Source organism: Amblyomma maculatum, chromosome 7 (assembly GCF_055883805.1).
Source record: "Amblyomma maculatum isolate TAMU_Amacu chromosome 7, ASM5588380v1, whole genome shotgun sequence".
NCBI lineage: Eukaryota > Metazoa > Arthropoda > Arachnida > Ixodida > Ixodidae > Amblyomma > Amblyomma maculatum.
Genome location: NC_139350.1, coordinates 56,425,276 through 56,451,931, shown reverse-complemented (window position 1 = coordinate 56,451,931; position 26,656 = coordinate 56,425,276). Strand labels below are relative to the sequence as shown.

The following is a 26,656-nucleotide window of genomic DNA, read 5'->3' as shown; positions in this document are numbered from 1 at the left end:
CTTTACTAAAATGCCACAATCCGAGCTACATGTTTCTTGGATTCAGTAATTTATTTAATTAGGACCATTCATTTGTTACCAGGACAGACTGTCATCTCGCAGGTATACGCAATTTAGCCATGTTGCTCAAGGTTCGATCCTATGCCCTCTTTTAATTAATATTTTCTTTTCTTCACTTCATCTGCACGACGATGTTCAGCTCTATGTGTATGCAAACGATATTACTTCCTTCTCGTCCACATGTATTCATTATTTATACCGTACCTTGCAGGTATACCTAACCAAACTTGAATCCTGGCTAGAATCACTTCCGTTTACTCTAAATGTCGCTAAATGTTTCATTCTAGTCTTTAATTCTTTTTCAGCCAGTCAGTCGATGTTCATTTTTCTATCATACCAGGTCGCTACTCTTAAGTATTTTGATTTTTTGTGAGTGGACATAATATAGAGCTTATCAAGACTAAAGCGGAGCGCTCCGGGGGTGTGCTGCGTCTTATAAGTCTCAGAGGGTAGGGAATGCGAAGATCTGATCTTTTTATAATCTACAAACTTTACTTGAGTTCGGCTGTGCCCTGTTTTCTGGCTGGAGCTTCGTCCTCTGCTGCTCGAACGACAAGCCTTCTGGCTTTGCCTTGGCTTAACTTCTTTTGTGACGATAAACCTGTTTTACGCTAAAGCCCGTGTCCTTGCTTTGCGTTTGTGATTTCAATAGCTTACCGTACAGATTCCTTCTAAACCTATATGGTTCAGCCTTTCAAGTACGCAAACAATTTTCAGTGCTTTACCTAAATAGTTTTCGTCATTTATTGGTCTCGCGATCAAACGACGCAAGTCGTATATGTTCAGTTGCTTTTATCTCGTTTGTTAGTAGGATGTCTGTTGCCTTTATCAATCCAAATCTCACCAATCTCTGTTTAATCTGGTTTGTGATAACTATGCCTATTTCTTCACCGGTGTCTATACCTTGTTTTCCATCTTACATGATCACTTGAAGCATTTTCTACCACATAATGCAATTGCTACTGATGCTGCGCGGTGCGGAGAAAGCAAGGGTATGCGTTTTCTCTACTCAACTTGATTGGGCTTTCTCTCTTCGCATGCTTGAATACACCCGCATATTTATTGCGGAAATCCAGCTATTGTATTCGCCATAAGAAGTGCGCGCTCTCAGCACTGCAGCATCCTTACTTTGACGGGCGCTCTTCCAGCTGCCTCGACATCTCCTACTAAGTCTACTTTCCGCCGAGAATTTGTCATCTCGCGCGATCTCATGAGCATGTAATTAGGCTTGTGTAGGTTCCTGGCCATTGTGAGATTTCATTGAAACAGTCTGCGGACTTTCTTGCATTGCGTTTTTGAGCAGGCCTATGTTCCCATTTATGTTACGGATGGGTGCACAATTTAAACAATTTCTTTTGCTGAACTACTCCAATTAGCCCTATCTCCTATCTCTCATTAGACGACTTTCGGCGTTTGCAGTATAAATGGCATCCAGATCAATGCCTTTCAAGACAACGATTGATGTCTCTGATAAGTTTCAAAGGTAGGATTTATCCCTGTAACTTCTATGTATACATAGATATGACAGTTCTTGCTCAGTCATGTCTTCGTTCTACAATGAAGCAAAAACATTGGATCATTTCTTCCTATCCTGCCGCCATTTCGCCTCCCTCCTGAAACGCTTCCTAAAAATTGCTTTTAAAAATTACCTATATCCATGATTATTTCAAATTTAGTCTCGTTTGGCGCTACTTTTGTGGGTTTTAGCAACGGGGCGCTTTGCTCCTGTGTTCAGAAATTTGCCTCTGGAAGGATTCCCTGTTTGATAAATCGATTCCGTTCCCTCCATTCAGTTTCTTATTCATTTGAAACTAATCTTTTTGGTTGTTTTTGATATGTATGGCTGTCTTTTTTAAACTGTTACATATATGGTTCCCACCATCGACGCGTTGCTTTTCCTTCTACTTTGATTTAATTGTCTTTCATCCTAAATTGATTACAGCACTAAGGTCAACGGCTAAATGAAAAATTATATATATATATATATATATATATATATATAGATCAAGTCATATAATATCTATTTCGGTCGCTCTCATGCAGCTATTCCCTTGGTTAGATGTGCATCATCTTCCAAGGGTGCAAGAACATCTACCCTCTCTCTCTTTGGTGAATTTCCTCTGCAGTGTTTCTTTCTGTGTGTGAAATTGACAGCATTTGATCCCATGTCACAAGCTGGATCTAAGCAGCAGTAGCGCCATCTAGAATGTTCAGGGCCTGCGCGCTTTCCTTCTTCCCCGCTATGACGTCACCCTACTTAGAGCCTCGCCCCGTCAAACGCGCCGCGACCTCCGCATTCCACAGGCACTGACTCTTTGCACGTGTTCACAGTGCGTACCCTCGTGTTGTCGGATGCATCGGCATGCGGTGCTGCTTTCATGACTCGAGGGCAAAAATTCCGTCTAATTTTAGAATGTTAATTTGTGCGCGGCCTAAATCTGCTTTGGAAACGATGGGTCGCTGTTGTATTCCTAACTGCAAAGGCAATTATGACAACGGGCCGAAAGTGCATGTGTTTTTATTCGCAAATGACGATCGTTAGATTAAGTTGGAGCGTGCCATTCGTCGTGACGACGTTGACACCTGCACTCTGCGTGACCCCGAGGTACGTTGCAGCTGCGCGTTGCAGAAATCTTTGAAGGGTAATAATGCGTAATCGTGGTACTCAAATTCTGATACGGGGCGGTATTATAATTCATGTTGTCGCAAAATTTACGCTAACTGCTGGTATGAGTAATAGTTTTGCCCATTATACGCGAGGCAATGTGTTTCAGATATAGAATGGATTTTTAGAGCGCAGCCCTTTGGCTTCCGTTCCTGCGTTTCACAGCATCACTGTCGGCGTTGTCCCTCGTAACCAGGCGTTCTGCGTGCCCATGCGCGCGCCGCCGCGCGCTGACCGAGTCATCGAGTGGAGCAGGAAAGCGTCTGCCAGCATCGCATGCGCCCGAAAATGGATTCTACCTAGAACGCTGACGAACTTTGATGCGTTCAGTGGAAGGCTAGTTGTGTTGATGCAACGCTCGGTAGCCCGCAACGCGGTCCGAGCCGAAATGCATAACCACCGCCGTTCGCCCCTGCGAATAACATGCCTAAATAAATAGTTATCTGCCAGTTCTTTCTAAGCTATGAGCGAGACAACCGGTGGAAGTAATTCGTCTGCCGCTGCGTGCACAGTTACTCCGCCTAGGGCCACCGTCGCCTTTCCTCTTGTAGCGCAGGCCACATGTGCGTTTAGATTAAGAACTGTTAATGGAGTGTTTCTTGAAGAAGGAACAGGTGTGAAAAATAAAAAGTTGTCTGTCATTGTACACATACGGCTTGTTCGAACTCTTTGCCTCAATCTATCAAAAGGTGAAATAGCTGATGAGCTGCGCTCAAATTTCGCATTCGGAAGTAACGTATTCGTCTGCAATTTGTTTTTCAATTACTTCCCTCTCGCGACTGCGCATATATTCTAAAATGCCGATACATACCGTCAAACTTCATGGCACCATGTGTACATTTACAGGCTGTGTTCTTTCACATTGATCTAACATTTAGACAGAATTTAGTAAGTTTAGTGTCTGTCGAATTAATGATTCTGGCCATTGGTATTATTGTATTACAGTAATGAATGACACGTTCATGATATAGGTGCATATGCTGCCACATACATAGCATAAACATTTCCAACTTAAAATTATAGCAACAGGAAGTAAAATAAACGGCAGGAAATATTTTGGTTTCTCACGGACATTTTTCTTCCGGTGCTTTGCAAGTATGCGAGCTGCATTCCAAACGCGAGTACCTGAGCGTCCGCCTACACAGAGGATACAGGCAATACAATAGAAGTGCCCATGTGCCTTACAAGATTGACTCCAGGCGCAATTCCCCCGATTTTTCCTAACAGTCCTGCTTACCTGTCGGACAGCAAGCCAGTGCCTCCAGAACCGGAGGAAAAAAAGCGCCGTGAACAGGCGCAGTTACAAGAAGCCACCCGGCTTTCAATTTCTGCACACAAAGAGGAGGAGCGCAAAAAAAAAAAAGCTACCCTCATTTGAACATCTCCTTTCATGGCTACAAGAAATTGAAATTTCTGACTTTTGGACGCTAAAGCAAGCCGAAAATTGTTTATTTGTGCATGTTGACTGCAGTGCTGGGCCACCAGATATTGATCAAAAGAGGAAATTGAAAACCTTACAGTGGAATTACATGAACCAGCATGCACATGACCAAATTTCTGGCGCCTGCAAATATATAAATATTCTGTAACTCCTCAAAAAAAGTCTTGTGTTCACTCTTTTTTTTTAATCTACGGCTTTTCCTGACCTGAAGCTTACATGCACTGCGTGTAACCTATCGCCTTATATTTGTGATCTCCATAGATATCAGGAAAAAAAAATCACATATTTAACGCAGCTTATTTTGCCATAATGCAAGTAACTACGAAGCGCAAAAATTTTACTGTGCCCCATACCACTAGCGCACCGCGCTCCTCCTGCTTGCGCGGGAGGGTCGAAGGGGAACTCCGGCTGGGTCAATGCAGCCCCATCTAGAAACGCTGGTCAAGGTGGCTGACGTCTCGGGGGAGCGCGCAGGCCTTCAAATTCTAGATGGCGCTGGCAGCAGCCGCCAATTCGGTACCGCCGTAAAGTGTACTGAAGCCCGCCGCACAAGCTGTCGTTGTGGCCCACCTCCATGGCCCGGGAAACTTCTGTGGGAACGATGCCGTTGATGTGGACGACCGGCTGGCTCTCTACGAACGCGTAAGCAAGCACAATAGGGGCGATGCAATGCTGATGCTCGTATATGTCGTCTTTTACTACCATCACCAACCTGCATACCCGCTCTCCCTTTCTTTCTCTTGAGTTCTCTACTGTGCGGTGTACCAAGTCGGGGCCACGACACCACTAACAGAACCCTCCCTTCTCCCCTCCTTGAGCATTTCTTCTCTCACTCTTTTGAACCTCTGTTGGTGTTCTGCTTTCCTGCCAAATTTATTTCATGTTTGTGGGTTTTGTTTCCTTCCAAATTCACTTCATCTTCGTGGGTCATGTGTTAAAGTATCTCAGATGTTGCACAGGTAAGTAAAAGATGCCAACTTTGGATCAGTCCATCACCACAGTTTAGTGCGGCGGAAGTAATACTCAGAAACTTTATGAACATGGTTTAGTTTGGTTCATGGGGCTTCTCATAGCAATTCAGGTAATGAGAGACGTCATAGTGGAGGGCCCCAGAAATTTTTACTCCCTGGGGTTCCATAACGTTCGCTGATATCGCACAGCACACGGACACCTTGCTTTTCGTCTCCATCGAAAAGTGGCCGCTGCGTCAGGGATTCGATCCCGCACCCTCGTGCCCAGCAGTCGTGCCACTGCACCACCACAGTACTGCAGGCCCTTAAGAATTGTTTGTCGTTTTTGTCCTAAAGCATTCCATAGTGACAAAAAGCATCTAAAAAAGGAAAGAAAAAGAAAAACGAAACAATGGGAAAGAGGGAAATGAAGGGAACATTTTTTGGTATGCTCGCCACACAAGCATACAGAAGAGCAGGCGTGCGCGACAGCTTAGGGTTAGCGCAGAGGAAGACGCAAACGCACGAACAAACAAGAACCGGCGTGGGTGACTAACAAGGGGAACGGAATGGGGGAGGAGAGGGGGTGCCTATTTCTGAGCACCCGCGTTGCCCTCAGGCCTTCCGCGCTTAGCGCGGTACATGCTCGGAGGGATGAAGGCAATGCGGCCGCTAAGATATACGCACTCGCCCCCCCCTCCCCCCTCCCTAATTTTCCTCTTGTTAGCCAGCCACCCCGGAACTTGTTTGTTCGCGTGTTTACGCGCGTGTTGTCTTTTTCGTCTCTCTCCTCTAAACCCTAAGTTGTCGCAACCCGGATTCTCGAGTATCCTTTATATCTTTGTACGCACGAGTGGCTGTGGACACCTCTTTTTACCTCTTCTCTTTCTTTTTCTTTTCTTCTTTTGAGTCGTTCAGTGTCACTGTCGAATCCTTTCAAACGTGACTCCCTGAACTTCCTATCCTTAATCAGTTGCCCTGAAGAATCTTTATATCCGTTATGCTGTTACATAGCTGTATGGTGAATAGTTTAGTTTCTAATGTACTGCTGCTGTCCACCAGCGCACTCGCCGCGGCGTGCAAAACACTCCTCCTTTATTTTTATTTTTTTTTTTTCGCTACTCCGTCCACAGGGAAGCGTGACATTTTCCCCTTTGGCGACGAAGCCCACTGGGCGAGTTAAGCACGCTCTAGATGTTGGAATCGCTTCCGCCGAGCGGCAAATAGGGTCTTGCTTTGGCGTCGATGGCTATCGATACGTAAAAGCACGACGATGTAGTGTGGCAGCAGAATCTGACATAAACCCCGCTTTCTTGACAACACCGAGAGTAACACCACTAAATTTCCCTTTTAAGTAAAAATCGATTCTGAGGCTTCTTCTGGGTATATTGAATTGGGGCAGCAACGAAGGACAATATTTCGCCGCTTCTTGGTGAGATATCACATGTGCATGCCACTGCAGTCGGCAACGCAACAATTTATGTCTGGAGACAGAGCAGTGTTCGCAAACTGAGAACGCCTAGCACTCGCCGCCGCGATGGGACGACAGCCGCTTTAGTTGGCCTGGCGGCGACCTTTTCCTCCAAGCAGGTCCGCTCCTCGTCGTGAGAGGCGCTCCTGTCAGCGCAGGAGTTACGTTCTCCCGTTATCAATGCACATTCGTCAAGTTTGTAAAACACAATCGGCGGGTAAACGCAGACCTGCCTGTCAAGGCATTGACAGATAATTTTGATACGAAAGCATTATATATCGCATTAGCAGAAAAGTCAGAGTTCCTGTTGATCCTCCATGCAACGAAACTCAGATGACGTCATGCGACGTCGTAACGCATGCAAGAAGATATTGCCAGGGGGCGCTCGCAGCGAAAGACGTTGAAGTGGCGCTCGGAGAAAAAGGACGAAGTGAATCGGCTCCGGACTAGACGGACGTACCTAAAGCTTGGACCTTATAATTCCACCTGCACCGGCTCTGATAGCCTAGCCCTAGTCGCCAATATCGTGACAATATCTATTCTCCCAAAATATGAAAGGTAACTCCTTATGAACTTATAACACAGGACTCATATTAATAATCATGACTCGTAGTCGTACAGAAACGTTGCATGACCAGCACCCCCCCCCCCCCCCCCCTGTAACGTACTTTATAAGGTGTGGAGTCTGTACAAGCATCACCTATGGTCAGGACTCATAATCATAATCATGAATAAAAACTCGCAATCATAATGCTATGTGGCATGACGCAGCATTCTATAAAGCCTAAAATGGCGTAATGATTTAGCGTTCTAGGTAAGACGTCTTAGGGGCTTCTGCCGAGTCTTTTTGCTTGTTTGTTTTTTCGGGCTCAATTCGGGATGGAGCTTGGCTCCCTCATAGGCCTTAGACTTAGATGTGACTTAAGCATGCGGTTGCCGGTCGAATCGGGTTTACTAGCACAAGCGGATTGAAATGTATTCGAAGCTAAAAAAAAATTACAATCATAGCACGGATTTCAAATCAAATCTGTTGGTGGCTTGTTTGTTTTTCTGCGTGCCGCCGGTATACGAACTATAAAAGCGAACCGTTGTGGCTACCCTTCTGAATTCACTTCCCGCTCAAAAAAAAAAAAAAAAAAAAAAGAATTATAGCACAAGTGATCGACGTCATCTCCCATAAATCAGACTGAACCTTGTGATTGGTCCTACTATATCTTATTGCGTATTTTAAATATTTTTTTCGTTTAAATCCCTCATTCATCTTCCCTAGTTCTGGGTAGTCAAACGGAGCGCATTTTCTGCTTAACATTACTGCCTTCTCTCCCCTTTTTCTCTCCCTTTTCAAATTTTTACAATGTTCGTTTATTCTTCAGTTTCGTCTCCTCCGGAGGTCGCATAGTCAGGAAAAGACATGAATCAAAAGATTAAACAACAAGGTGAGATGTGACTTAAAGGTGTTTAACAAACCGAAAAGCGTGCCTAGCTCGAGAGGGAAACAGGATCTGCATATTATTTTGTGTTTTTTCTATGCTGTGATTACGATATATTTTCTTAGCAAATAAAGGCGTCGTGAATGTAGTGAATTGCGCGGGTTTCCGTTCAGTACAATTTAAAAGCGCTAATATACATTATGCGAAAAAGGGGCGAGAAGGTTATAACCATTTATTTCATAACAAACTTTATGCAGTTCCATTTTCTCACTGTTCAAATGGAAGCCTGTGAATCCTCATAAGTAGACAAGCAATGACATCGTTTTACAGTTAGCTAATTTTGGCTACTTACACAGAGACCAGAGACATTTCCTTTTGTTCTAAAATAGAGCTGGAAAAACAATCACGAACCGAATGTCTTCGGATATAAAAAGAAGGAGCAGACGTAGACAGTGAGCTATTAAAATTTACGACCCTGTGCTGTGCCTCGACTCTTCAAGGGTGCTGCAGACATAGGAAAAAAAAAAACGCTTACACCATAACGCACAGTAAACGGGATACTAAGGAATGTAAAACATATAGATCGTTTAGCCTGCTATCATTTCTTACAAACAATTAGCAAATGTCGTCGACAATAGAATCAGAACCACTTTTTAATTATCTGTACCAAAAAGAACAACCATATTTCGAGAAAAAGTACTTGGCAAAAATTAAGCCATCTTTACACCATTGATTATGGGAAAGAGAAATGTGCAGAATGCAATCATTTCTTGGCACAAAAGTTTTATTATTTATGGAAATTCAATGACACAATCAACAGTGACCTGGGCGTTGAATTAAGCAGTGCCTGCTAGTATGACGCAGTCTTAACATCGACCTTAACGGGCTTGGTTGGACTGAATCTTCCTCATCTCCACGCATACGGCGTGTGCTTTGATTCCCCGACAGTTCCCGTAACCTTCAGAGTGCCACGCTGCTTTGTCTTAGGGAAACTCTTGTTCTATATATATGCTAACAATTTTCCCTTTTATAATTACCTCTTCATTACGGGTATTCGTCTATACTTGAGTTTCACCCCGTCGGGGTGGCGCAGTGATTACGGCGCTCGACTACTGTTCCCAAGGACGCGGGATCGGCGGCCGCTTTTCGATGGAGGCGAAAAGCCAGGCGCCCGTGTGCTGTGCGATGTCAGTGCACGTTAAACAACCCCAGGTGGTCGAAGTTTCAGGAGTCCACCACAACGGCGTCTCTCATAGTCTTAGTTGCTTTGGGACGTTAAACCCCACAAACCAAACCATAATTGAGTTGTGTATTACAAAATTATTTGACAATAAATATGATTTTGCTCTCCAATACAGCCTTGACACAATTTCATCATTGTCATTGAGACCTAACATATTCAAATGTAAATTACTAAAGCATCATTGCTCCGATCGGTTAAATCCTGAACTAAACTTGCGGTCGTAATAACTCAAACTATTATTGGTAGCCACACGTAAATATCTTGTAATCAATGTAACACGCGACCTTCCATGGAACAAGCATGTTTATTTCTGTCAAAAATGCTAACCGCACACTCAGCTATCAGCGCTGCAATTAATCTCCTGCACCTCATCTTAAAATTATTCGTTATAGATCTCTGATTCGGCCTGAACTAATGACTAACCTTAGATAAGTAAGCGTGATCTAGGATCCTCATAACAAATCACTAACACAGGTTAAAGAATCCATTCAAAATCCTGGCACTTGTTTCCTTCCCAGTTATTCTCGTTGCTCAAGCATTCATTCCATGAAAATTTTTTCTTAGTGTACATCTCGCTTTCTCCCCGCAAGTTTCCGCGTAGTTTCCATAAATTTTCTACAGCAGTCCCTGTCAGAAAAACCAGTTGTTAATTCTTTCATAAAATATTTTTGTACATAAGAATCACATGCCTAAAGTCGTTGTTTCATTCATACGTGCTAATATGTACCCGAATTCACTTTTTTCATAAACGATTACCGATCGAAACCACCTTCCTGCCTACGTGCCCTTCATGACCGATAGCATCATCTTCAAGAAAACTAACCGACATTTGCGTTAATAACTTGTTTTGTTCAACTATACTACTTCAATGTCTTATGGACTTGAGAGTATGTAAATAAATAAGCACATCGAGGTCTGCACGAGGTAAATATAAAGATGGTCGTACCATACTCCAACAATCTGGTAGTATACATATGAGACTGTCGCCATCCACAAGTATAGAAATATCTAGCAGAGAGAGAGAGAAAAAAAAATTATATAATGTAATTATGCAGGTGGTTTACCCAAGTGCGGGAAACCATGGTCGAATACAGCCCTCCCGGCTCCACTGATCGACTGGCGCTGAAGGGGAACCTGTGCGAGCAGGTTCGCCTCCCACTTTTCATGGCTAAGTTCCTGCGAACTGTACGTTTTGCGCTATTCGGGGCAGTTGGAAGCCATGCGGACAATGTCAGATATCTTTCCGCAGGCCGGACATGCTATATGTGGGGTAGGTTTGATAGTGTGCGGGCTTGCATGTTTTGCCTTATAGTGGCTTCCTGACGAGTGAGGTCTTTGTGCTGCGCTGCGCACCTCACGCTGCTAAGTCGGTGGTATTTGATAATTTTGCCTTATGTTAGTGGAGGCGAATGTTCGGAGGTGGACGGCGACGGGACTCGGATTGTAGAACCTCGAGCTATCATGTCAGCCTCATCATTGCCCTCAATGCCTTCGTGGGCCGGGATCCACAGAATACTGTGACGGGTGTGTGTTCCGGGATTGTGATTCCTCACGATGTCGTCAGACGCTTGTCAGGGTTGCCTATCGAGGTGCGCCTTTCACAGGCTTACTGCGAATAGCTCATGATAGTAGTAATTTGTGGTGTGAGCGTGCTTGACGGCACGCGCGATTGCGACTCCAGGAAAAATGGCAGGCAAGGTATGTTATACAAACGCTTTGCTGCTGTGGTTCACAGGGTACTTACAAGGTACATGCTGAGAGTTGAATTAGAAAAGTTCAATTAAAGTATAGAAGAACACTTCAGTAACATCTTATATGCTTACGTCTGCCTAGCAATCATTATGAACAGCTAAATATACTAAGTAAAATGATGAGAATTAGCATCAACTAAAATAAAGTGATGTTCAACCGTCTTGGAAGAGAAAAGCGACTGACGATGGGAAGCAAACTGGTGGAAGAGGAGAGGAAGCGATTTTATATTTGGGAAAGCGGCAACCGCGGGTCTAGTGCAAAACAAAAAAAAATTGCAGCAAGAACAATAATATTGGAGACTGCATTCAACGGGTACCCTCGGGTAATGAATAGCAGCCTTCCACTATTATTGAAGAGGAAAAAATATATTATGTGAACTCGACATTTTATCTTGCTGGTTATGAGGCAGTAACTGGGAAAGAACTGGAAATTTAATTCAGGACAAAGCAGCGAGCTGCGGAACCAAATGACAGGGGTGATTTAAAGGCGCATGAAGAGCTCAGGCAGGTTAAGAAACAGAGTCCACGTAATTTTAAATTGGTAATTACTGAAATGAAGCGGGAAAAATAGAGAAGAGCGGTGTACCTGACGCGAAGAACCCGTAACCAATTCATCATTAGTGCACTAGAATATATTCCGAGTACGCACAGGGCAGCCTAATTCGTCAGATGAGATATAGCTTGTTGCGATATTTTGGCCACAACGGGGCAAAGGAGAATGCAAATGGTGTTTTCCCAGGACTGGGCTTAGCTGATAATCATACGGACGATAATCACGTTCATCATGACGGCAAATGAAGAGGGAGGGTCCAGCCTGTCGGCGACTTTTTAGCCAAGTGCAATGGCGGAGAGGTCAAGCTGTGCAGTCGATAACTTTACAAGCTATCCGTATTTCGCTCTTTGAATACTCGCCAGACAGTGTAAATTAATTTTTTTCTTCAGAGTTACACGTCGGCACTACTTCACCACTTGCATTGCACAGCAACGTCTTGGTTCCATCCTCGCTAAACGTTTGACACTATCGATTAAACTTGTTCTTTCAATTTATTTCTTCAATGACCATGTCGGCACTGTTCTGTCGTGTTCACGATGGCGCTTTTACCAGGAAATTCTTTAAAACAGTGACGAGACTGTTTCTCAAACAAGACAAAGGCACGATTCCCGTACGCATCGATGAAGGCGTTAGTCATTTAATTGTTTTGCCTTTTTTTCTTTTGCATATGCCACACACCACCATGTGCCTGGTGAGGCAATAAAACAATATCTAGCACCTGCTCCTGTTTACGGCACGAGAGAAGGATAAAATAAGTTTTAGTGGTCCTTAAGTCTTGGTCAGCAGTTTTAAGTGACCGTGGCCTCTACCTCACGTTTCATTCGCCAGCAATGCGTTGCACTCCCATAGTTGACAGCGAAAGAACGACAAGATCACCCGGGCAACATGCCATTAGTGGCTAACTGTAGTAGCTAACTGTGATGCAAGCAGCGCAGCAGCGGTTCCTGGCTCAGAGGCTTGAAATAGCGGCAGTCCTATTGGTGCCACCTGGTGTGCACAAATACTACTGCTCGTTGTAAACGCTCCATGCAATTAGGGGTCCGAGTGCGCAAACTGCATTCGCATCACCGCAGTTTGCTTTCGAAAACGACTAGTGGCGGTGGAAGCGCTATATAACCCTTTTACCTTATATAACCTCCGTTTTCGAAGGTTCTAGAAATTGATTTCATTAAAGATATTGAACGCTGTGGTGTATGGATAAAGGCCAACTATAGTTTGTCCTCACTGCCGCTCCAAGCTACCCTGTAAATAGTGCTGGCGCTGCCATGCCACTGCATTGTTGCCACTTCAGACACTGCGTGGTAATGCAAGCATTCGTCCTCTGTTCAAGCATTGCGCAGCTGTCCTTCTCAACCTTCCAAAGCACGCTACCGAGTGGAAAGAGGGAGAGATCGGCTAATTTTAAAGACACCGAACCCAGAAACACAGATATGCCACGTACGTCATTTTATAACACAACGAGAAAACGAGACAAATATACAAACCCTAAACTAGGTTCTTTAGAGGAAGAAATAGTAATAAGTCAACTACAAATCTGTGGCAAAAGAGACCCTCTTTGTGAATCATGACGCGATCTAATAGCACGGATGCCTCATGAACCGCAAAACGCGAAGCTGTACATTGGTACGCCAGATTAAAATAATCCACACAAGATGGGCCCGTTGTTCAATATTTGCCCTTATAAACCGTCCTAAGCATAGACTAACCGGACTGCAGGAATGCATGCATGCGCGCCGGTCAGTGACGTCATCTCATTGCGTACAGTCGCGATCAATTTAAGGGTGATCGCGCGAGCGTCGACCCGCGGCTCTTTCAAGCTGCACAGCGGCCGATTTCGAACTGCGAAGATAAGGATAGTACTGCTCTCTTCCTCTCGTACGCTCTTCCATGCTACAACCGTCACCCCATTTAATAACTCGCCATTCTCTTTTTTTGTTTGCCTCTTTCTCGCGACAATCATGCGCGCGCTCCGCTAACTCATACCTCGGCCAACAATGGCGCCTCCGTGCAAAGGCTGATGTTATGATTGGCATCAATTTGAAGGTTATGAAGAGTCTTTAAGACATCATCTTTACGTGGCACATTTTTACCGCACAAGAGCAGAATTGTGATAGCTTCTCCTAACCTTTGGCCTTTTAATAAAGCACTGCTATCTATAGTGCCAACAATATTATACGCGCTTCGCTTTATCTTTTTGTGTATTCTTTCGGTTAGTTGTTGCTTATATCGTATAACAGGGCCGTGGTATACGAAAAAAAAAAAAAAGTTGCGACTTGATTAAAGGGAGCGACAACTGTTCAAGGCACAACGAAGAGAGTGAAGCTACTGTTATGTTTCCCTCGCCACGGGAGGTGATGCCGTAACGTGGCGCTGCTCCTGTTTCGGTCGCCGGTCGTACTACCGCCTCCAAAATGATCGCGACTGTACATACGGAACATCGTACCGAACATTGTGCTGCAATATTGTATTGCAGCATCGTACCACGCAACACTCCACCTCAGGAGAGGAGGACAAACCTCACTGTCGACAAAAAACTAGCGCCACATTACCGCATTAACGATGCCAGCTTGCTCTTGCTGCAGTGCCCATGGTCCATTCGATAAATGTGATTGTTTGCCGCATAAGTGCTTAAATATGACAGTGAGACTAACTTAGGCCATATTGTTCCAAAATAAGTGGAGAGAATAGTTGTAGACATATAGGTTATCAAGAAGGGCAAGGTGGCTATGAACCGAAAGCTGGACACCTACACCAAAAAAAGTAATAATAATAAAGAAGCTAGAAAATTCAAGCAGAGTAAAACAAAACGTTTACGACTGCATCTAAATAGACAGCTGCGCTATGCTACGTTAGTGATGCGGAGGAAACTTGTCTTAATTGTACTATCAGTGAGAAGAGAGTCCCAAGTGAGGCGGGCGACGAAAGGCTCGCGGAAGTTTGAGCGGAGCCGGCAATGATACGTAGATAAGCGGACCTTCAACCTCCGGAGTGGACGAAGTTCGTGCTATAGGAGAGCCCCGATGACGCGAGAGCGTAGAAGTCAGCGCAATGCAGCCGCCGCCAAGCTACTGGCGCATGTCAGCCATTGCTCTGGACAGTTGCATTTTTTTGGTAATTCCATTTACTTCCCAATGGTGTAACGCACTCCTCGTGAAGTTTCTTAGGTGGAGGCACGGAGCAAGAAACCTTTAGGAGTGGAAACTACGCTGTTTGCGGCGACCAGAAAAGGTCACAAGCCCGCGGAGCCACTATCATGCTAGCGGCACCTGTCGGCATGGAAATAAATTGCCATCGTTTTTGTTGCCAAGGCAACCAGTCCAGGTTTCTTTTTTTATTTATTTATTTTATTTAAATACACTGCAGTCTCGGAAGACCAAGCAGGTGGGAATATACAGAAACAAAGCCGGTCAGCTTTTCAAAAAAAAAAAACATACTTGAAACGGGCGCTTGATTTAACAGAAGAAAAAATAAAAGGGATCACACAGCAGCAAATCCAGACCAGTAAATGAATGTCGTACAAGAGTGCAAAATATAACATTACACAACAATAGCACATGAAAACAAGGGTAGAAACATCAGAAAAGTAAAAAACATCATAGCTGTAATGCGTTTGCTACACCACACTCGAACTTTCCAAAGAAAAAACGGCTGCAGGCAGATTGTTCCACTCTATTATTGTTCGTGGAAAAAAAGGAGTATTTAAACAAATTGGTGCGCGCGGTATAAGGGAGCAAATTATGGGCATGTCTGTGTCTTAATGAGCGCGATAAAAATGGCTGAATATAATTTTGTGAATTGATGTTCAGATACTTTTTGTAAATTGCAAATAAAAATTTAAGTCGCGCAATTTTCCGCCTAGTTTCCAGTGTTGGGATGTTATTATCTGACAGAACCTTTGATATAGAATCAGTAGCTCTATATTTATTAAATATGAAGCGAACTGCACGCCTTTGGACCATTTCCAGCTTTTGTTTGTCTTTTACGTAGAAGGGATCCCAAACCACTGAAGCATACTCGAGTTTCGGCAAGATAAATGCTTTGTAGGCTTGAAGTTTCAGGTCGCTGCGGCTTCTATGACGCGCCGCATGCCGGCGCCACTGCATACGGCCGCGTCATGCTCCGTGCCGTCGGCGCTACAATTGTGACCTTATCTGGTCGCCCGCGCTCGCTCGCGCTGACGGGAGTTTCACCTCCTAAATGTTTCTTGCTCCGTGAGTGAAGGTGACCAGAGAGGATGCCACGTTGACACAGTTGTATTTAGTATAGACATTTTCTGCACGCGGCGAGCCAACCACACGCTGAGAACGAATGCGGATACTAGAAGCGGCGCTTGCACATGCGCGCGCGCACTAGATCACCTTTGTGTCTTTTCTTTCAATTTTCTTTCATGTCCCTTGTACCCACACGTGGCAGTGATGAGGGGCGACGGCGTTGAAGCCAGTCGACAGGCTCCGCGCACTTTCCTATTCCTCCTCCCTTCGATTCCAGCACTGTAGGACCAGTAGCAGCGCCGTCGGCTCATGTGGCCGCAAACAGCCTCAGCTCAAGGCGCTTCCAATGCCATACAGGCACACAAAAGGCATGGGTTGGAATCCCGTTCGACACTATACATTTGCATGTGTTTCATTCGCTTGAATTCTCTCCTTGCGCAGGCAGACAGACAAAAATCTGCTCACTAAGAGACGTGAAACTGTCAATTTGTATGCACTCCTGATTAATGGATAGCTGGATCAACACTGCGATTAATTCGGTTCAGATTCGTTGCGAAACACGCACCGCAAAACGAAATACACAGAACACTCTGTCGCAGGCCAAGTGATCAAACAAGTACCGGCCTGATATGTGTAAGGAGAGAAAATAAAATGTCATGACCCATCCACAACATCCCCTGACGAATGGCATGAACACAGGACTGGCATGGTGTATAGTTTGCGCCGAAAGCCTTCAATTTCCGCCTTTACTCGTTATTTTTCTCGACTGCTACAACACATATTCGGATTATAAAACAAACTGCGGAGATTTGTCCAACTGTTACACTGTACCTTCTGTCCAACACAGCGAAAGCTTTCGAACCTAAATGTTCAAGAAAATATCATTTTCACACTATAGCATTAGAACGCTTATTTGTACTAAAACCCGGATGCGACCATCTGTCGCTAACCATCGCCCTGTACCGTACCAAACCACGTAACTTTAAGGAAAGTGCCGTTTTTTCCCCTAAGAAACCATGACAACGGGATTCGTTTCTAAACTATATAACGGGGCACTAATGACACCTCTTAAGTTCTGAACTGGGTGAAATAAGACAAACCTTTTTTTGAGACCGTGTTGGTGATCGCTTGAGCTACTCAACACGTAATCTTGAAGATTTGTTTTAACATGGAAGAGCTGGCGGGGAGAGAACGTTAAGGCAGAGCTGACATTTAACGGAACAGGGGCCGCCATCCATGTAGGAGCCAGGCATTCTCAACACTATCTTTTTTTTTTTTCAAGTTTAAGCTATAATAAAATTTTATAGCTGGTTTAATACATGAATGTTGCTCAACCCTGGTTACACTCGAAATCGAGCGATAGCTATGTGACGGCACATATTTCCGGATTGTACTCACCGAAACGTTTTCAACAATATATGACGACTTTGTAGCGTAAGTTCCTTCTTAATAACCCTTAATTAATTAAAGGCAATTAAAACCCGCGTTTAGTGTGGTGCAATCAATCTCAATACAAATTATACAGTAGTTTATGACTCCTTGCGGTAGCATGAAGTTCGATTTTTAAACACCTCTGACTAATTAACGGTATTTATTAAGACTTACAACTAACCCAACTAACTGGACTAAGGTATCCAATGATATATGACTTGATATAACGTCAAGTTGAATTTTTATCACAACCACTTAATAATGGTGAATAATTAATACCCGCAATTAGCTCAGCACAATCATATTGTACACAAGCTATCCAACGACATAAGACTTGATGCACCATAAAGTTCAACGTTTAGCCACTGAAATAATTAACTATATAATTGCGACAAATGATCCTTAAAGCTGTCAATTAGTCATTTGGTCAAAAACGGCTAATAACGCATATGGTCATGCTCCAGTTCCAAAGAACATTAAGGCCCAGTTTGACCTTGGGTGAGCTTGAAGGTGAGGTTGACAGAACGAGGTGTTATCGAGGTTTGTACACGTAATAGCAGAGCTATCTATTTTAAAAAATCAGAGCATTCGACGAACGGCCATGTGCTGCTTTCGACGTCATGCACACTTTAAGCGGTGACCAGCATAGTTTATTATGATCTATATGGTCTAGTCGTGGAATGTTATGGTTTCATTTCATTTATGTGGTTTTAACGTCCCAAAGCGACTCGGGCTATGAGAGTCGCCGTAGTAGAGGACTCCGTAAATTTCGACCACCTGGGGTTCTTTAACGTGCACTTACATCGCACAGCACACGGGCGCCTTTCTTTTCGCCTTTATCGAAAAGCGACCGCCGAGGCCGGGATTCGATCGCGCATCCTTGGGCACTATAGTCCAGCGCCCTAGCCATTGCGCCACCCCGGCGGTGCGTGGGATGCTATGTACTAACATAAAATTTGTGTGTGTGTGTGTGTGTGGGGGGGGGGGTTGAGAGCGAGTGCGTGCGTGCGGTTCCGTGCAAGGAATGAAAGCTACAGTAACTACATTCGGTGTTCGCTATGTGTCTTGGGCCGCCGCAGAGAGAGGCGTGCGCTTCAGTTTTCTCGGAAGGTGTTGATTCTCAGCGCTGTCCTTGCATTTTTTGTGCTGCCGTGTGTTCAAACATGTATCAAAACGCCCAATCTGCCACATTATTCATTTCTTTGTCGACAATAACAACAAAGTCATGGGTAACAGCTGATCTTGTGTCTGTGGAGGATCGGCACGTAACTGTCACAACTACGTATTTTTCGCAGATCTATGATTCATATTGGATGTTACTACTAACATCGTAGTATATGTAATGTAGTACATTAAATGCCATTTGAAATATTTTCCAAAAGGAGTCGTTTTCCATGTCTCAAGTAATGCATTTAATAACGCACGTTTACTATGAATTTGCTTTGTAAAACTACATAAGAAAATCAACTGAAATCTCGCAACAAATTACTCTGGTCGAAGCACAACCGAAATTTTGGGTGGAAGTTTTTTTGTAGATTCAAAATACTTTGGATTCAAGTTGCCTTCCTGTTCATTCAACGTGAACACAGCAGGGCGTCAAAAGAAAAAGCGGTTTTATCCTAATCCTTAAGGTACCCTAATGACTAAAGAACACGACTAAAAAGCAGAGCTCCTTTTTGGTTACTTTTGGCAAAGAGCGCACTATCCCAAGGATAGGAAGGCTGTTCGTACTCGACGTTTTGCCACTTAAAGCTATTCCGAACATTCCAAAGTAAATTGCTCCATATGAATGCGAAGGTGATAGTCTATTGAATTCGGAGTTTTCAATTTGCTATAGTGCACCGAGTAACCGAGCCAGTAATTGAGAGTTCTAACTTTCCGTACGGTAAACACGTTAATAGGCAAATGTGGCTACGCGAGCATGGCAACAATAGCAGCCACAGCAGCAACGGAAACTCGCTACAATATTGGTCGTACGGCTTCACAAGACTTATCTAGGGCAGAATGGCGAAAACATTGAGTCCACAGATTAGGTACTATTTTCGCATTGTCTTGCACAGCTCTCGGTCGCTAAATCAGTTTGGTGTAAGGACCCAGACTTTATGTGAAAGAAATATGTGTGATGTGCTGCCCCAAAGTAATAATCGATTCTTTCAATACGCTTCGGTTCTGGTTTAGTTCTAGGATACCGAAATAAAAATATGATTTAAGTTCGGTCCCAGATGCAAGAGAAAAAAAAATACGGGTTCAATCCGGTCTCAAGTTCGGTTTCGTTTTTTTTTTTTTTTTTTTTTTTTTGCTCGACACCATGCTGCCTACACCGTGCCATTCGACGCGGTGTTTGAAACAAACCCAACCCGCAAGGCAGATGAGAAGTGGCTTTCTTGAAATTTTATACGACGAACCTCATGCTTTCTCCGATCCACATCATTTCAGAGAACTTGAAGGATAGATAGCACTATGGAAATTATTTAATTGCCTCGAACTAATGTCAGTGATACTTCTCTACTGTTTTGAAATTTTTCTAGTGCGCAGTGTACTTTAGGGGACTGGAACTGGTTCGATTCTGACTGCTGAAACAGACCATCGTAAGAAGACCCTATTCACAAGGAGGCACTATCTCCTGTTCCCTTTCTCAGTTTTCGGATAACTCCACAAGCATATCAAGGGACGCGAGGAAGATCCTGAAACAATTTTTCAAATCATTTCCCAATTTTTTAAAATTCACCGATACTAACAAACAATTAGCTCCGAATCATGCTATATAGTGCAGAAAGCATGCTTGCGAAGCACGGCGGATTTATTTGTATCAAGAACTTGAAAATGTCTCATTTTGCACCCGTATGAGAGGAAGAATCAGTCGACTTCCCAAAAGTAAGATTTTACCCAGTTTTGCAGTCAGTGGAGACGGTATTAGTTCCATGGGCAGCAACGCGATGTTGGACTGGCATAGAATGCGCGGTGGCAAGAGACAACCAAGACATGTTTTTTTTTTTCTTTCTATGACCCGCTGTAGAATAGGTACTTTTATAACCTCGCTTTGCGTTTTGCCTGCCTGGCTACATGATTCTTCTTCAATTTCCTGGTATCCCTCAAGCTTTTTCGGTTTACATTCGCAGTTGTTTCTTTATCACCTGCTCCGGGTCAAATGGACATCCGATTTGGTTTGGACGTGATTCTCAAACCAAACAAAGCTCGTTTCACTCTCAATGTTTCGTACAAGTAGCCGTCCTCGGTCGCCGGGAAGAGCGCCGGGCTAAAGAGAGCTTGTTCACTTTCGTCCCCTCACGTTCCTTGCTTTCTTTCACTGCTCCGTGGAGAGCGCCTTTGAGAAGACCAATACGGTGGCATCAGCGTTGCTTGATGCTCTCTAGGGCTTTGTTTATGTTTACTTCGTGCCACTAGGCTATCGATGTTTGCCTTCTTGAACGTTCAGACCACCCTAAACAATGGTAAAACGATGGAAGCGTTTTGGAGCAAGATATTAAACCATTATCGATACTTTCAACCTCGTATAGGACGGCGTAATGTCGTGTTTTGTCCTACGTGTATCTTGATGTTAAAATTATTTCTCCGCATAAAGCATGAACATGTTTAAACTTCGCACGAAATGAGACCAATAAATGGTTGCGAAAAGTACAAACAAGTTTATCCAGGGCGCTTGTTCGGAAGAGCTGCGCACCTTTAAAAAAAAAATGGTGCGCAGATCGTCACGCTTCTTCAACTGACTTAACGTCCACCAAGGCCCACTTCGCAATCATTTGTTCGTCTTAGATAAGGCCAGTCACATTAGCCTGAAGTTTGTATGCTGTATACATGTGTAGGGTCATGGCAGCAAAATGTTTAATGATATTTTCGCATGTCTCGCAAATATTCTATGCTCAATACAAAATGTCTCGTTTTGCTTATATAACCGTTTTCCACAGCGTAAAGCGACAACCGTGGTAGTTCCACCACACTGGCTATTTCTAGAGATTCGGGCCATAATTTTATGTTCATTTCTAAGCGCTTATCGTACTTTAAAAATAGTTTTCGCGTAGTATTTAGCTAATGTGCCATGCAAGCTCTGAACGACCTGTGACGAAGGAATTTCGACATCTGGGAAACCACATCGTTTTTCTTGGCTGAGACACTAGTTATATTTCATCCCTATTTACAATTTTACTTTAATAAGCGTTAAATAAGAGTTACCTGTTTAAAATTGCCAACGTAAAAATAGAACAAAAAAGACTGCACAATCGCGCAGTTTTGGCAACGTCACGCTCTGCGGCTTGCTGTGCGGCGCACTAAAGGCGGCAAGCAACAGCTACATCTTTATTTTCAGGATGTAAGTACATATCATCAGTGCATATTCCGGGGGAACTTGCAACGGAGCACCTGCGCTCAGAAACCTGACGCCGGAAAACTCAAATTATCGCTTATAATGCCTGACCTTTAGAGCACGGTAAAACTCGCACGCGTTGCGCACGTCGGTTTTTGCCACGTCTGCAACGCGAATGAATCACAACCAAGCGGGTTAAGAGCCGCGAATGGAGCGATCTATTTTCCGGAAATGAAACGCTATCCGCAAAGCAGATTCGCTCACTTCTCCCACGCCGCGGCCGCTTAAAGTGAGCTGCGATACAGGAAGCGAAGCGTAGAGCATCGAAGAAACAGGGAAATTTATGCGTCCCGCTTGCGCTACGAATAAATAATGCCTCATGAACCGATATGGCCTGGTGGTTGTTATGGCAGAAAATAAGCTGCGTTTGGGGAAAGGCTGGGAAACATTAAAAGAGATGAAAAAATTGCAAAGGTATCCGTGGCTTCTCTCTAGCGACCTAAGAGAGGGGGAGCAATATTGTGCATGTTCTTTTTTTCTTTTTTTTTTTAATAAAGCGTGGGAGCCAGTCGCAAAGCGTACGGTCTGATATATCAACACAGTGCGCTACCACGCAAAGTTCGAAATAATATATGCCTACTTAGGCACTTGGCACACCGCAGTCAAGAACGAAGAAAAGTATTCAATCTCTTATAATAGAGCAAACCGCAAAAGACAACATATCCCTGTACTAAGGGAACCGACCAACCTGCTCGTCACTTCCCCGTTTCTCAACTCATTTTCATTTTCCCTTCATAATGTTTTTACTTACTTCAACACTTTCATTTACTGCTATAAGATTTCTTTCGAACTCGCAAGCCGCACGCGGTGGGGCCGAATGAGGCTTGCGAGCCAGAGTTGGTAACGGACAGTTTCTTTCATGAAGGAATATGAGAGCATAATAAACGACAGAAGCAAAAACCGCGGTAAAGTACCCGTGTGAATGAAATGCGGTGGTCCATGCCTGCTCACCTGTCGATGCTCATGGCTGCCATCGTGAAGGCCGACGACGCCACCGTGAGGTTGGCCACGAAGTTGTTGAACACGCAGTACGGCTCGCCGAAGGCCCAGTGGCTCTCCAGCATGTACACAAGGTTGAAGACCGCGTTGAACGTGGCAGTGAACGCGTCCGCAAGCGAGAGATTGAGCAGGAAGTAATTGGTGACGGTGCGCATAGTCCGGTGTGCCAGCACGATCCACACCACCGCGGCGTTGCCCACCACGGCTGCAGCCACCATGAATCCGAAGAGGCAGGCGTACGCGAGTTGCGTCCACCACGGTAGCACCCACTGTCGCTGGCTGTGCACGTCAATGACCGGCGCTCGGGTGCGCGGGGCGCTATCGTTCAGGGACTCGAGCAGAGTACGCAGCAGAGACGCGTTGTCCATGGCCACCAAGGAGCCGTTAAGCAAGCGGTCCACAAGGATGTCTTCCCCCGGAAGAACCATCGAGACCCACACTGAACGAGCGGTGACAGTCAAGAGACGACACGGCCTAACGCAGCGCTCTCACTTGCTATGATGCTTTTCCGCTCCCTTTATTGCCTCCTCCCAGCTCTATCGCCGCGCAAACATCCACGACTGCACGCAGGCTGTGCTTTCTTGCGTAGGTGATACTCGCAAATTAAAGGAAGCGACAATGGGTATGCCCTTTGCGATGCAATCACTCTAATGGCAACAAGGCTCCCATTGACAACATCCTTGCGTCATGTTGCTTTGAAACGTACGGCGCTTAGCGCTGCGTCAGAATAAAGTTCCTCTCTCACTCCGATGGCCGTTCGAAGGCTTTACCGAAAGACACCACTTCCTTTGGCTACTATCTAACGCCCGCAGTTTCCTGAAGTCTCTCTTCCATTTCCGCCAAAAAAACCTAGTAACAAAATAAGGAGTGTTTTTCGCCAAGATAAATACTTAAGAACTAGTCCACACGGCTTAAACTGTGGTCATTCGCAAAAGAAATAGCAGCTTGCGCCTGCATCTTCTGCGGGAGCTGTTCAGCGAAATTCACGTACGAGTGATGTTAGGACAAGACTAGCACTTAATCGTTACGGATACCAAAACAAGGTCATATTATTTCCGAGGAAGCGGATGCAAGAAGGCTGGGGGTGAAACAATAATAGCGAGGTTTCTCACTAAGCACACATTTTGCTATATCTCTATGCTGTTTATATGCCGATCCTTCTAAAAAAAAAAAAAAAAAAAGCGCGTAATCTCTGATCTCGGTAAATGAAAGCTAATACATCGACGGTGCCTCTGCAAAAAATTGTTAGAAAACTTCAACCATCAATTGTGCATAAGCAATTCAGACATTTAAAAGCAGGTACTAATAATTGGTCACCAATAGAAGGGCCAGCTACAAAAATATCTCAACCTCATAACGCCTGCTCACAAAATATGTTCTATTACTAGTAACCAGGTATCGATGAGTTGAGAACGAGTTCTGCTATCTGCAGAAATCTTGTCCGCCGCAATAACTTTCAATATTACATCTCTGACGATAGGTGCTCAAAACGGCGCACCCATGACCGGGACTACCAGGACCAACGTGTCGCGAAGTACGCCTAACAATTAGTGAGGCAACGATAAAATGCTGGGAAAGTGAGTTCAACTATAGTTGTGAGAAGCAACAAGTTGGCACACTTGGTCCTCTTTCTTCCGCCTAGTATTACGATCTCTAGCACCTCCCTTTCTCTTGGACAGGTCGTCCCACAACGCTGTCCATTTGCGAACTGTGCCTCTGTGACAATCCGCTCACCTGGTCTGCGATAATGCGTTCCAATTGCGCGCGAAATCCTTTCACTTTGTTCGCGCTAGTACGCAAAGTGCACCATCGGCGCTCACGTGAGCTGTCAGACTTGATGCTGGTTCGATGACGCCACTAGCTGACACCGCTGGTGTGGAGGCTTCCAGCCCGAAGTCAGGAGTCCGCAGGCCCGTCGGCGACAGACGTCCCGCGCAAAGGCTGCCGTGCGAATGACTAGCAGCAGGGGCTTGCCCGAGTTGTTCAATCGATTTCTCTCGCGGCACGCGGAGCGTCTCTTTTCCCTTCAGCGGATCACGGCGGAGTATTCGCCGCGTCGCCAGATCGCGCTGCCATCCGGATAGCAGTCGCGACGCGCTCAACTTGAAAAAAGAAATTGGACCTCCCTTCAGACCAGAAGAACACATTGTTAAGCTAGTTGGCAATTATGTAGTAAGCTATCCACAGAACAAAAACAAAACTCGAAGAGAGGGCGTGTGTCGTTAGGGTCTCTGTGCCTCCCCGTTGCAGGTTAAGAAACTGAACTCCTTTAAACAAAGGCTCTATCCGAGGCTCGGAATTTCACTGCAGCTGCATCGCAATCTATCTTTGTAAGCTCACTTAAATGGGATATCGCTGCCGTGGCTTCGGCGGTGTTCTCTAATAACGGTCAAAGCAAACAAACGGCGATCAGTATCGAAAAATACTTTTGCAAATGCGTTCCGTTACTATTCATCTATTGTCATACTCAAATGCTCCGGTACAGTAGCAAGAAGTGACCAGTTCACGTTATGAATCACAACACTGAAATAGGAACAAGCACTGAAGGAAACGGAGATAGTGAAAAGGCTCAATAACGGAAGCAATGAAACGGACAATACTAGCGCTTTATTTGCCCTGCGAGCTTCTTTGCCTCGGTCCCTGGGCGTTAGCGCTACTTCCATTTCCGTCACGCCTTACCGACAAGCCGAAATATCCGTTCTTGAGGAAGCGGGAAACAATTGTTCTAATATACCAGCCCGGGTGCCGTAAAAGCGAGCACACAGTCCGCGAGGCGGACGTGTTTAAATGTTGAAATTTTACATCATGCGGACTGCCTACCAGTGGGTGCAATAACGTAGCTTAGCGTTTCGCCTATTATGACTTGTCTTGTTTGCACATTCTTATATAGAAGATTTTTGTACGGTCGTAGTTACCCTATATTTGTGTTTCTACATCTCGTGCTAGCAGCTAACACCGTCGTAGTTACCCTATATTCGTGTTTCTACATCTCGGGCTAGCAGCTAACACCATTTTACGGTAATCGTACATCTCTGAACGCGCACAAAATGATGTGCTCAGCACATGAGCGGAGCATGGCTTCATCAGAAGGGCCAGCAGCCTGGATGCTATCACTAGCGGCCAACGAAGAATTCCGCTATGCGTTTTGCCCTGCACGACGAAACATATAGCCCTGCAGAAATATAAAACCAGAGGGAAGGTGGCTGTGAGGACGAGTGTTCCGTGGATGTATAAATTCAGCCTCGTTTGCTTTAACAGCCACGACCATGCACATTGTGGCTGATTCGAGAGTGTGCACCATTAAAGGGACAGCGCTAAAGTGACCATTGGCTGGAAAATACGAGGTCCGCGTTATGGGTGCTGTTCGCATTATGGGCGAAAAATCACGGGCATGCCTCTGGAAGGTGGTAGACGGGAGGAGACATATAGAAGAGGACTCTGATTGGTCGGCGGGTTGTGTGACGTCACAAAACGACGCGAGATCGAGATGCCAAACCAGGGAGACGCTTTCAGGTTAGATGGTGAGATGGAGTCGAACCCACCGGGACCTTTTGATCCCGACTCAGACACGTACGTCAATCCTTAGGCCACGCGTGTACGTTCGCGCGGCTTTGTCAAAGCGGAGCTTTATTTCTATGTCATATGCCCCTTACATTTCATATGGTACCTTGGACTGTATGCTGACGGCTATTTACGAGATAATATGACACAAATTAAAGTATAGCTGTGATTAAGAGATTAAAAGAGTGCATGCACGAGAACGAGCACCAGAAGAGGCCGGAGTGACAAAGAAAACCGTCGCTTCATACCCGTATAGGGGGAGCTAAGTGTCTCCTGATTTCTTTTTTTTTTTTTTTTTTTTTTTTTATAGGGGAAGGGAAAAGAAAGTGAAGACAAACTTCGCGCATTTCAGTGTCCTTACACTCGGGCTTGGCGGACAACCCAGCCGAAAACAAATTATGTTTTCTAATCAGAATTGAGACAAGTTAAACAGGCTGTATATTTCAATTTACGGTACTCCTGTTTCACCTCGTCTGTTTGCCTTACATTAGATGTTTTAAGCTCGTTTG

General features: G+C 44.8%; 1 protein-coding gene across 1 annotated transcript in view; it reads right to left on the bottom strand.

Moving 5' to 3' along the window:
- The window catches only part of LOC146183305 (tachykinin-like peptides receptor 86C), a 358,172-nt gene extending 335,158 nt beyond the window's left edge, over positions 1-23,014 (bottom strand). The window contains exon 1 of the mRNA XM_084608351.1: positions 22,539-23,014. Within this exon, the coding sequence (XP_084464477.1) occupies positions 22,539-23,014 (476 nt within the window). The remainder of the gene's footprint in view (positions 1-22,538) is intronic.
- Positions 23,015-26,656: the final 3,642 nt, after the last annotated feature.